The 13,709-nt window shown below is 37.1% G+C and overlaps 1 protein-coding gene across 2 annotated transcripts in view; it reads right to left on the bottom strand.

The window, feature by feature from the left end:
- Window positions 1-13,709, bottom strand: part of arhgef10la (Rho guanine nucleotide exchange factor 10 like a) — a 218,917-nt gene that overhangs the window by 17,495 nt on the left and 187,713 nt on the right. For both annotated transcript variants that reach the window (XM_087800820.1, XM_087800821.1), the window contains one exon: window positions 9,602-9,744. In XM_087800820.1, coding sequence (XP_087656946.1) covers window positions 9,602-9,744 — 143 coding nt within the window. The remainder of the gene's footprint in view (window positions 1-9,601; window positions 9,745-13,709) is intronic.

Here is a 13,709-nt window from a genome sequence, read left to right as displayed (position 1 = left end):
CCATCCATCCATCCATCCATCCATCCATGGATCTATCTATATATGGATCCATCCATTCATCCAAAACAAACACATTTTTATTTATTTACATGTTTTTTCCAACTTTCTTCTTTTAGTTTATGTTGAAATAATAAACCATTATATTGAACGTTTATTTTTATAATAATAATAATTTTGTGAAATGAATGGTTCTAATTATACTTTTTAATACCAGTATCAAGAACAATGCTCACAACTTCATATGTGTTGTTTTGGTTGTCTTTTGTTATTTTCATTTTAACTTTCCAAGCATCCAAATCCCCAAAAATATATATTTTTTTCTATCTATTCTTTTTTATAGCCAAAACAGTACTTTCTGAATGCCCACATTTCTAATTTTTATTTAAATATATTTTAACCTTTCTCCCCCCATTACGTGATATTTCAACATTATACATCCCAAAATATGTCCCTTTCTTACCAGTTACCCACCATTTGCGAACACTTTATTAAAGCATTAGACACATTTTCGAATTTAGTAATATCATCAAAAGTACAAATATTCTCTGCTGATTTTAGAACAATAAATCAAGTGTGTCATGTGGCGTCAGAATTTGACGCAGTGGAAGTAGTGAAAGGATTATGAGTCGTAACTATGGGCTGATCGTCGACATACAAGGATATTTATGTATGTATATAAAAGGTTCTTGTACCTTTGAGTACCTTCTTATCTTGAACCAGGGGGCGCCAAACTCAATAATTACAAGGGTCCAATAAAAACCTTGAACCTCATCTTAAACACAACATCTTTCTGTTCATTAATCTCCTTTCATTTTGAGACGTTGATACACGTATCGCTCGGTCCTTGAGTTTAAAACCACAACTGCTTTTCCAATGGAGGCTGGAGTCTGTTCCTGACCCCACTTAAGCTGCCAACAGTGTCGAACACAAGAACTCCAAATGATTCACATTCGAGGAACATTAAGCCTTTGATTTCCTCATCAAATACAGATGGAAATGTGAAGTTCTTTTATGTATATAATTTGCTTCTTGACAAGTACAAGAATACAACTCACTCTTCCACACAAATAAGACTCTCATGTTGATCATGATATCTTCACTTTTATGGACTCATTTAATGGTTGATACGAATAAATATCAGTCAAACAAGCTAATTGTTCGTCAGAACTCTGGGTTTTGTTCGTGTAACTGTAGCTCTGCTCACCGGCGTCACTGAAGCAAATCCTGGTTCATTTAACTCTCAACTCTATGCATCATAGTGTGTGGAACAACAGGATTAATAGGGCTTCAAAACTGCTGACATAACAAATGTAACTTGATAGTCAGTATCGATCGGAGGTGTTTCTGCTCAGCCTGCGCCTTCGTTTGTTCCGAATATAATAAAGTAAAGAAGGAGTCTAATTGCCAGGAGGTGTTTCAGTTTCAACAAACAACATCTGTTTAATGCTCCCTGGATGTCTGAATACATCTGACATCAGACTGCAGAGACTCGGCAGGAAAGAGAAGCCACGAAGGGTCACTGAGAATCTGGATCCTCCAGGAATAAGCTGCGATTATGCAGGAAAGTTCTTTGGTCAAACGCTGGGATACGACTTTTGACAGCTGGAGGGAGTTTGAGGACGTTTCTTGGTAACTTTTTCTGGTAAAAAAACGAAGGAAGTACTTGAAGTGTAGTTTCTCATCTACCGCTTATTCCCGAACTCCTCATAACATGGTTACCTCAAGTTAAAAGCAACCTACAAAGAGTACTACGTGTGGTACGGTAGCCTTGATTCTTTGGATCGCCATTAACGTACCAGACATATGTTCGTCTTGCCCTGTTCTAAGCTCTCCACAGCGCTGTGCTGTCCCCGCCTTCTTGACCGTTGGACCTCATGCATGAAGGTCTCTCCACCAAGTGTAGTCTAAACATGCTGGGCTAGGCATTCTCTCCTTAGTCATCGGAGGGTTTGAGAACCGTCTGGCTACCCTCACTTGTGTTAGCCCGCCTGCCAAGGCGGTTGCCCTGGGGTTAGCCGCTGCCAAGCTACAGCTTCTAGGAGCCACAGGTGAGAACAGGGTGTCAGGTGGGAGCAAAGGCAGGAAAAGGAAAAGGAAAAAATGTCTCCGTATTACAACCCGATAATCCATCTTCATAACTTACTAGTACTTGAATACAACCTGGACACATCATGATGTTCCTGTGGTCTTAGGGTGTTTCGGGTTACAATCAATCAGGCGCCAACTTGTGTCCAGGTAGCACACTACACCACATGTCCCCCCTCCTTAACCAGAGCCACCATGAAGCTCTCTCAGCAACTTCCAGGATGTTCTTGATGGCTCTGAGCCTGTGCAGTCTGCGATTCCCTACGAGTCCTAGGACCCGGTAACTAAATATCCCTGCGAAGCCGATGCAGCCCACTTCAATAGGGTCACAGCAAGCCTTCCACCCCTTTTTTCTGACACTCAGCTACCAGTTCATCGCACTTGGCCGCCTTTCTTTCCTCTGCTTCCTCCAGGGGACGCTAAGTTTAAGTAACACCACCTGCTTGCTAGTATTGAAGTCGTACGGAAGCATGTTGACAGATTTCGAGCACAGTTTACATTTCATGAAATTGCTACAAGGTCAGGAAGCACAACCTGAAGTAATACATAAAGTTAACTATATTAAAAGACACATTGTCATTAAAAAAGAAATGGATTCTAAGTGTGGCCTATAGTCCCTAAAATACTTTAAACAATGACTGAGAAACATGTTAACTTTTTTTAAATGGCTTACGTTTGGTTATAATTATTTTCTTTCATAAGACGAATGAAAGTACTTTATTTTTTTTAAATCCAGACAATGTCTTAGTGATTGGAACAAAGTGACCATTTTCTTTTCTTTTGAACAAAACTTTATGGAGTTTGTTCTTCGACAAAAGAGTCGAATCTGGCATTGTTCGCTTCCGCTTCTCTTTTATGAGACATGCAGTGAATGAAAACAATAAAATCTACATCTGACAATTGTTAGATTAAAAAGTATTATACACTATACATATACGCCATACTTAAATTAACGCTAAATGATAATCAAAATATAAAGTATAAATTACTCGCTTCATCTAAGAGCTTAAACGTTTGAATACACATTCACAATCAACATTTCACTCCAGACTGATTTTCACTGTTTCAAGACTAGCTTGGAACAGAATTATAGATACGACACCGGTAATTTAATACGTCTGTTTGACGTCATTTGAATCTGAGATTGCAAGAAGGAAGTTAGTAAGTTCGCTCTGCGGGTGATCGAGACACAGGCAACTTGAAAGAACCATTTGCCGGAAAGAGACGACCCCCCTGGCCAGGGAAATTTGCCTTAAATATCGCGATGTTTCTACAGCTCAAGACCGTTTCTCCCGGGGCTATTGACCTGTAAAGTCGCCGGGAGAAAGTGCGTCCAATCGATCGTAAAGCTTGTATTTTGTTTGACTTGAAGCGGTGAATAAACAACCCGTACTACGGTGTACATTTTAGGACATCGTCAGGTATCAGACCAAACGGCTTCATCCGTCAGACGAAGCAGCCTCAGACTAAACGGCCTCAGACAAACCTCCGTCAGATCGAACTTTGTCAACCTTCAAAATAAAAGTCCCCAGACAAAACTACATCAGATAGCGTCTGGAAAAAAAATCGCTCCTTTTTATTTCAAATAAAACAGGAAATGTATGTGATAACGACGTGATATTAGACAAAATGACATCAGATAGCATAACAATTCATGTGATAACGATACTAAAAAATCTGATGGCATTTTGGAAACAACTATTTATTTCGATTGAAACCGGAAATGCACCTGACGTCACTGATTGCAACTACCGTGGCGCGATTTGAGGTGAAAAAAAATTATATTCGCTCTGGATACAAGCAAGGTAAGTCAAATGCATTGTGTGTTTTTTTTGTATTACATGATTTTATTATGAAGCGACAAGCGATGTTCAGGATATATCAGCGTGGTTGATCCCGGTGACGTCACATGTATTTCCGGTTTTATTCGAAATAAAATGCTCCGGTGATTTTTTTTTCTTCCCAGATGAAATCTGATGTCGTTTTGTCTAATATCACGTCGTTATCACATGCACTTCCGGTTTAATTTGCAATAAAAATGGTTCAGTTATTTTTTCCAGACACTATCTGATGTAGTTTTGTCTGGGGACTTTTATTTTGAAGGTTGACAAAGTTCGATCTGACGGAGGTTTATGCTGTGTCTCAAATCACATACTAATCTTAGTATGCTAGAATTTAGTATGCATCAGTTTAGTATGCATACTAACTAGTACGCAAATTCTCCGCAGATAGTATGTCTCAAATCAAACACTACTGCTACACACTAACCGGAAATCACATGACAGCTTCTTCTTCTACTTCTATTTAACGATGTTTCAAGCAGCTGTTTGAACGCTTTCGCCACCTGCTGGCAGCACGTATTGCAACTTTGGAAAAAGAAATAAAGAAAAAATATGAGAATCTAAATAATCGCGAGATATTTAAGCTGGTATCAGCAGCGAAGACGTGTTTATCCTCCTACTGCTGCTGAAAATACACATTTAAGTATATGCATATATATGCATTTATATATGACGTAACTTCCGTTTAAAACGTCACTAAAATGGCGGCTGTTTAGTGTGTTTAGTGTCCATCGAACCATGCTAGTTTTGTGGGCGTGTTAGTACGCCACTTTAGTGTGCATGGCGCACTAAATTTCGCATACTAAGAATTGAGACACACTAACGTACTAAAAATACTAACTTTTAGTATGCTAGTATGCGATTTGAGACACAGCATTAGTCTGAGGCCGTTTAGTCTGAGGCTGCTTCGTCTGACGGCAGTTTTTCTGATGCCGTTTGGTCTGATACCTGACTATGTACATTCCCAAAGTTAGCAAAACTTTGTATTCTTGCTTTAAACGTGTTGATGTGTAAATCTTCTGCCTGAATTGTGAATTTCTGAACTCAGATAAATAAAATTATCTATCTAATGTGTGTTTTTCTGAGGCTTCTTCGTCTGACGGAGGTTTTTCTGAGGCTTCTTCGTCTGACGGATGTTTTTCTGAGGCTGCTCCGTCTGACAGATGAAGCCGTTTGGTCTGATACCTGACGATGTCCTAAAATGTACATCGTACCCCGTGACACTCTGCATTGACCATTTCTCTCCACAAAGCGAAGTATAAGAACCAGGAAGTGACGGCGTGTTGGAGCGACCGGAACGGACTCCTGTTTTGACCGTTTTACAATGACTCTGACTACGTTAGTACTTTATGTATTCAAGGTGGCCTGTATTCACTAAACTACGTAGCCTGATCTTTAGTCGAACTTGGCAAGTAAGAAACATCTGTTAGGTTCACAGAAATATTGAAGATTAAAACCGTGGTTAGCATCTAAACAGCGGCGCTGCTCGCCTCACGATGCAGGTAGGCATCAGACACAGACGCTGGTGGAGGGGGTTGTGGGCACCTCGGCTGTGGTAGTCAAACAGCTTACAAAAATCAATGTAGGTCGCCGGCAGCACCTTATCGTAATCCTTCCTGCTTTCAGTGAAGGCTGCGAGTGCAAGGCTGCGTTTAACACCAGATCTCTTCGTAAAACCAGACGGCTCGATACAGCCGTGATCAGTTACCGCTGATGAAAATGGCCGGAGCAGAAAGAAGGGAGTTCTTGAAGTTGGTACGATGAAGGATATCGCAGTTTAAACTTCTAAACAAATAAATGTACGTACATGTCATCACATGACAATGCATCATTCTTTCGTTTTCACCACAAACGACAAAGAGGTGTTGTTGTTACCTTTTAGAAAATACTAAGAAAAACAACTTGAAAACAAGTTTGCTGTACATCTACTAGAATATAAATGGTTGAATTTAACATTTAAAATGTATTTTTCTAACGGTTTAATTATTTTTCTTCGATTTCGAAAGGTTAATATTGTTTGTATTGAATCATTTAATTATAAAAACAATCGATGAAAAAACGAATTCAGATAGAAGTTGATATTCTAATTCTAATAATTAAAAACATGTTCCTTATTATAAATGTTGTGTTATAAATGTAATATGTTTTAATTCATAGCTTTTTCAATTCAATTAAAGAAAAAATCCTGGTAAAATAGTGCCACCAGAACAATACCAGAACTTTCAGCCAATCACGCGACAAGCAGAAGATCATGTGACGACATATTAGCACTCACACTTCAATTAATTGTGTGTCAAAAATTAAATAAATAAAAATACTTTTACTAGAAAATTCCTAGTTGGTTGAACACTTTCCTGACAATAGCGATGCAAAAATAATTCTTTGTTTCAAGGTTTTAGGTCTGAACAAGTTTACATTACAACCTTTATATTATACAAGCTTATGATGCCAATTATTCAATAAAAAGGTAAATTAATTTACAATATATCAAGTATTGATTAGAATTATTCCAATAAAAAAGTTTTAAATGCTTAAAAAACATTTTGATTAAAATCTCAATTTAAAAATGTTTAATTCAACCATTCAATAATCTGAAGCCACTGATACACTTTCATACACTTGACAGATTACATTTATTTTAGTTTCTTAACCACTAACTTTCTGAAATCCCATCCTTCTCCAACACTTGACCAAACTAAAAAAAACTAATCTATGATCATGATGTCAAGATGAACTGGAACTCCGGTTTCCTCCCACAACCCAAAAACAAACACGAGTTTTACAATTATTATGAAATAATATTTACTATATCCGTACACATGGTGGCGCTGTGGTAAGTGCAACCGCCTCACAGCAAGAAACCGGCGTGAGTGTGTATGAAGGGCTTGGAGGGGGGGTTACTCTGGGTACTCCAATTTCCTCCCACAGTCCAAAAACCTACAGTGGTCGATTGAGAACTCTCAATACTCTGTTGGTGTGAGTTGTTATTGGTTGTTTGTTTTTTCGACTGCTGACCGGTTTAGAGTGTCCCCTTACTTGTCGCCCTAGGTAGCTGGGATAGGCTCCAGTACTCTTGAGCAGATAAAAGTATTGATTAGATTTTCAAGCTGGGGTTTGACACATGTGCCGTTAAGGAAACTGTTATCTAACGTCTACACTTTGTCGGAACACTTTGTCTGTGCTTTACGCTCGAAACGTCTCTATTTGTTCTTGGCTTTCTTATTTAGTTTGTTGTATTACATCAGCAGCAACAAAGCCACGTCTATTCTGGTGTTAATTTCCCTCCCAGCTCCCGAATCGCTGCGGTTTTGTCAGCATTATATTTCCTCACAATCCCCCAGAAGGGGCTCGTGCATAATGAAATTGTGGAAAAGTGCAAATATCCAGAATTTAAAGTGGCAATAATCCTCTGGGATGGCGGTGCGAGGGAACTCTACGTTCTCGTAAATATGTGTTGTTTCCTCCGAAATGACAGTTGAAACCAAAAAAGTCAGTTTGAGTCGATTAAACTTTCAAGACTAAGAACAAGAGTCTTTCCCTGAAAGATCAACCGGGGTTGGGGGGGGTAGGGATTAAAAGACGGACTCGTGGAAATACGTTTGGGAAAATAAACGTCAAGATTTTTCCAGCAGGTTTCAGGATTGAGTTTTTTTGCCGGGTTCCTGGAGAGTCCCTCCCGGGTCGACGCCCCAGAGTCCACATTAGTGAGGAAGACAAGGTTAGCAAAGTGGTAATCAGAGCTGACCTGTTCAGCTCCGCGGGAGTTACACCGAAGCAGAACTGGAGCTTCTCGGAGCCACTCAGCTGATTAAGTCCATTTCTCCCGAGGCTCGGCGGGGAAAAAAAAAAAAAAAGGGTGAAAGTATTTGAGGAGACATTTTTTTTTTTTGCGAAGCTCTTCAGTCTCCATCCTGATCACCATCAGTCAGAGGAGTGAGGAGCCTCTTCAGGAGAACGATTCTCTGTTTACCAAACTGACGGACTTGTCATGGATCATGTTCCGAATGAATCGTTTAAACTTCCACAAAGGCCAAGACGTGTCATTCAAACGGAGGAACAGGAGGCGAGAAGAAAACCTGTCAAAGAGGCTCAAAGCTGGAATGAAACATGTTTTGTCATCTGGATATATTTTTTTTTACAAAAAGGCTTTTTAAGCTGAACTTTATAGAGCAGGGGTCCTCAACCTGTTTTCCTCAAAAATGATACCTTTAAAGTATTATTTTTTTAGATTAAAATTAACAATTAAATACATTTATATTGAGTTAAACTCATATCTTTGGTCAGTATTTGAATTCTGGTATTAAAAAGTACAGACAAACGAGTATCTATGTCTATTTTTTCCAAATAAAACAACTCTCAAGCTCTTAAAATACAACATAAATTATCAATATATATATCAATTATTAACTTACTTTGGCCACAGACCAGTACTCATGTAATACTGCTCTACGGTAGGTACTGCTCTGTGAAGCTATTGTTACCGGGACGCACGTTACAATAAACATAGTAGATTTCTGTTGTAAGTAAGTAAGTAAGTAATATTTATTTATATAGCGCTTTTCGAGACCAGGGTCACAAAGCGCTTGTATTGATTAAATACAAATTTTACTACAAAATAACACAACAACGATAACGACACAATGAAACACAAATAATAACTTGTTTAATTGAATATAATTAATTGAAGGCCTTATGCAATTTTAAGATAAAGCAATAATAACAATTGTGAATATTGATCACAATTAATCGCATAATTAATTGAAGGGCTCATGCAATTAAAAATAAAGAATATATTACAAAATAGTCACACAATTTATTCGAGGACTCATTATTATATATATATAAACATTTATACATATTTGTGTGAATGTGTGTTTTTGTGTTCCTTTTTTCATTAATTTTAATCTGTCTTGACATAATTTACTGGGAATGTTTGTTTGTCTTTTTTCAATATAACTCCAGCTGCTCATCTCCATAGCTACACACACACATACACACACACACACACACACACACATCTGGGAGCCATAATTAAATGGTAATGGTTTGCAGTTCTGCATCTGAATACAATATTAAAATGACCCGGTGGAGTTCGCACTACTGTCATTCATTATTGTCCAGCAGCAGATAAACGCCGCCGCCGCCGCCGCTACTGTGTACGACGCTAATGTGTGCGACGCTAATGTGTCGACGCACACCTGAGAAAATGAGTGTCTATAAGTGTAAAAGCACGTCAGAGACAACATTTGTTTTCCTGCAGTTAATGATTGAGTCGCGCGGTTCACACCATTGTTTGTTTACTAGCCTTAAGACAACCTCGGAACGTATGAAATAATGGATTAATCATGACGTTGTTTTTGCAGGTTAAGAGAATATTTATTGATTGAAAAAAAAAGAAAACGACATTATTATTAATGTAATGTGTTTTGTAAATGTTGTTCAGTTTGTGACCAGAAAACCCATCAACAGAAGTGGGTCAGAGACTATTTATATGAAGAATGGAGAGACTTTTTCCAACTTAGATGAAAAGAAAAACTGACTGGTTTGTAAACAAATACAAATATGTATGCTGTATTTGGCAACAGCGCATTGGAGTGTTTTTCGCTAACGCTCTTTTCTGGGAAGCATGTTGTTGCATGTTGTGTAGTTTTAGCCTCCGGACACGGTTTCGTTACCTGAGTGTTGAGGCTGGAAATCTCCAACACGGTGACGGAATTCCCGCAACTGACCCAAACCGAGTCGTCCAGCACCAACATGGTCCTCACGGGCTCAGAACCCACTTTCACACACCTGCGCGACTCGTCGTCCCAGAGGTTATCTGTCGAAGGAATTCAACTTTAGAATCTTGATCCAAAACATATTCCATGTTGTCAGAGACTGATGGAGGGCTCAGAGAATTCTAGATTCAATTGTTATGATATTTTTCTAGGATGATAGTATTATCTAGATGAGGCAGTTATTGATCAGAACCGGGGATAATTATTGATCTATAGCATCATAAACCTGCCATCATTGACAATGACATATACGCCTCTTGGATAAAATATGTGTAACCGGATGGTTATTTTTGGTTTGTTATTGAAATGATTGTTTACATTCTCTTGGTCTCCACTCACTCCATACTCATAGTCCAGCACAGCGATCTAAATTAGTTATTGTTTTCTCTTCACAATTTGGTTCTTTCTTTTGTTTTAGGGATGTGCAGATACTATGCCCTGCCTTGCCTCTTTGTGTTTAGTTTGGGTTATTCTGTTCGCTATACAGTTATTTAGGTTTGGTTTGGTTCAACTTTGAGACTTTTGTATATTGTGTTAATGTGTTTATTTCCTGTGGTTCTTTTATTTAGGTTTAGCACTTTGTTTTAGTTTTTCGGAGTAGCGATATTGTCTTCAACTGAAGTAGTGTTTATAATTGTCATTTCTGTCAAGTCAATGTGTGGTTTTGTTGAGTATTAATGTGTTTTTGGTTTCCCTTTATTTCTGTTATAATTACTAACTGTTTTATTGATTTCAATGATGATTATTTATGGACTACGTCAGTTGTAAGGCATTCGCTGCACTGTCTAGCTAAGCAATAAACTATATTTTGTGGTACTTGTGTTTGTGCCTGTATTCATTTGCCGGAGGTTTCTACGCGCAGAGTCGTGGGTCTATATCTTTAGGTGCAAGGCCTAAAGTGGCGTTGTTGGGTACTGATTAACACCAGTCCACCGTTACTCCCCGGGCTAGTGTAAAGAATCGGTTACATACGATTAAATAATAAATTGTTCTAAAATTCTACATTCAAATGTTATGCCATTTGGTGAAATAGTAGTTTACGTGCTCTATAACGGATATATGGAAGTCAATGAACGTAACTTGGGATGATTATTGATTTATAGCGTCATAAACCTGCCATATTTGACAGTACTATAAGGGGAACATAGGTAAAATATGATGTTTCAATTGTTATTTTCGCATAAAAAACACAATTCATAGGTTGTGATATTTTGTGGGATACTAGTCTACATGTTCTATTATTCGTAATCATTGATTTATAGCAACAAAAACCTGTCATCTTTGACAATACTATATGGTAAACAGCTAAAATATGATGTTTTTATTAGAATTTTCGCAAAAAATGCAACATTCAGAAGTAATGATCATCTTTGGGACAGTAGTCTACATCCTCTAGAACAGATGTGAGGCTGTCAATAATCATAACTTGGGATTATTATTGATTTATAAACAATGACATATACGCCTCATAGCTAAAATATTTCGTCATTTTATCAATTTCTCTAAAATGATACATTCAAATGTTGTGATATTTGGTGAAATACTAGTCTACATCCTTTAGAACAGATGTCAGTCAGTCATTGATCGTAACTTGGGATAATTATTGATCTATAGCATCATAAACCTCCCATCATTGACATATACGCCTCATAGCTAAAATATTTTGTCATAATTATTCCTTTCTCTAAAATTCTACATTCAAATGTTATGATATTTGGTAAAATAGTTGTTTGCATTCTCTATAACGGATATATGGCGGTCAATGATCGTAACTTGGGATGATTATTGATTTATAGTGTCATAAACCTGCCATATTTGACAATACTATATGGCAAACAGCTAAAATATAATGTTTCAATTATAATTTTCATGAAAAATTCTACATTCAAATGTTATGCCATTTGGTGAAATAGTAGTTTACGTGCTCTATAACGGATATATGGAAGTCAATGAACGTAACTTGGGATGATTATTGATTTATAGCGTCATAAACCTGCCATATTTGACAGTACTATAAGGGGAACATAGGTAAAATATGATGTTTCAATTGTCATTTTCGCATAAAAAACACAACATTCATAGGTTGTGATATTTTGTGGGATACTAGTCTACATGTTCTATTATTCGTAATCATTGATTTATAGCAACAAAAACCTGTCATCTTTGACAATACTATATGGTAAACAGCTAAAATATGATGTTTTTTATTAGAGTTTTCGCAAAAAATGCAACATTCAGAAGTAATGATCATCTTTGGGACAGTAGTCTACATCCTCTAGAACAGATGTGAGGCTGTCAATAATCATAACTTGGGATTATTATTGATTTATAAACAATGACATATACACCTCATAGCTAAAATATTTCGTCATTTTATCAATTTCTCTAAAATGATACATTCAAATGTTGTGATATTTGGTGAAATACTAATCTACATCCTCTAGAACAGATGTCAGTCAGTCATTGATCGTAACTTGGGATAATTATTGATCTATAGCATCATAAACCTGCCATCATTGACATATACGCCTCTTGGATAAAATATTTTGTCATAATTAGTAATTTCTCTAAAATTCTACATTCAAATGTTATGATATTTGGTAAAATAGTAGTTTACATTCTCTATAACGGATATATGGCGGTCAATGATCGTAACTTGGGATGATTATTGATTTATAGTGTCATAAACCTGCCATATTTGACAATACTATATGGCAAACAGCTAAAATATAATGTTTCAATTAAAATTTTCATGAAAAATGCAACATTCAAAAGTTATGATATTTTGCGGTATAGTATTCTACATCCTCTAGAACAGATGTGAGGCTGTCAATAATCACAGCTTGGGATAATTATTGATTTATAAACAATGACATGTACGCCTTGACATATAAGGCATTGATTGTAACTTGGGATTATTATTGATTTATAGCATCATAAACCTGTCATGTTTCACAATACTTTATGGCAAACATAGATAAACGATGATGTTTTTATTATAATTTTCTTAGAAAATGCAACATTCAGAAGTTATGATCATTTGTGGGATAGTAGTCTACATCCTTTAGAACAGATCAGTCAGTCATTGATCGTAACTTGGGATAATTATTGATCTATAGCATCATAAACCTGCCATCCTTGACTATGAAATATGTGCATAATTGCAAAAAAAAAAAGTTGACATTTTAATCATCGATGGGATACAAGTCGACATCCTCTAAAAAAGATCCGTGGCGGTCACTGACTGTAACTCATAAGACAGTATTGATTGATCGCTTCTTAAACTTGCCATTTTAAATGAACATATTAACTGGGTAACTATGTATCTGGCACAAAATAATGAATAATAATAAATAATAAATGAATAACACACGTAAAGAGTTTGACAGTGATACTGGAGAATTACAAAGAAGCTTCAATGCTCTTACTTTGAAACAAGGAAGTTTATTTCCTCCTTCTAAAAAGTAAAGTTAAGCAAACGCCAGATAGCTTGACCGCAGTATGTCAGCGCTGTTGTGTTAAAACGATGTCAACTTCGACAACACACTGCAAAATAAAAGGGCGAAGACCCGCTTTATGTTGCTTCTGATTGGTCAATATTGCGCGGTGCATCTGTGATCGGCTAGATCGACGCACAAAGTACCAAAGTATCGATTGATTTTGTCGTGAAAATGGCTCAAATTGTGCGACCGTCACACTCCAAGTGCGTTAGTTGTCGTCCCTGCTAATGTTATTTTGTTGATAGTTTGAGTCGCTTTTAGACGACATTTCCAGCTTATTTAGTTGCCAAATGATCTCCGCTAACGTTAATTAGCTTCCGCGCTAATGCTCTCTTAATACAGGAAGCGCTTAATTGAAAACACACCAAATGTTTACACTCGCTACACAAGTACGGACCGGATACTCCGCCAGGAAAGGAATCTTTATCTTCATCTTACGTTTCAGCTTCATCGTTTATCAAATGAAGCTTTTGTTGTTCCGGTGACACGCCGCAATTAGGAGGGAA

Source organism: Callionymus lyra, chromosome 10, assembly GCF_982586985.1.
Source record: "Callionymus lyra chromosome 10, fCalLyr1.hap1.1, whole genome shotgun sequence".
NCBI lineage: Eukaryota > Metazoa > Chordata > Actinopteri > Syngnathiformes > Callionymidae > Callionymus > Callionymus lyra.
The sequence above is the reverse complement of the archived record's forward strand: the minus strand, read 5'-3'. Positions and strand labels throughout refer to the sequence as shown.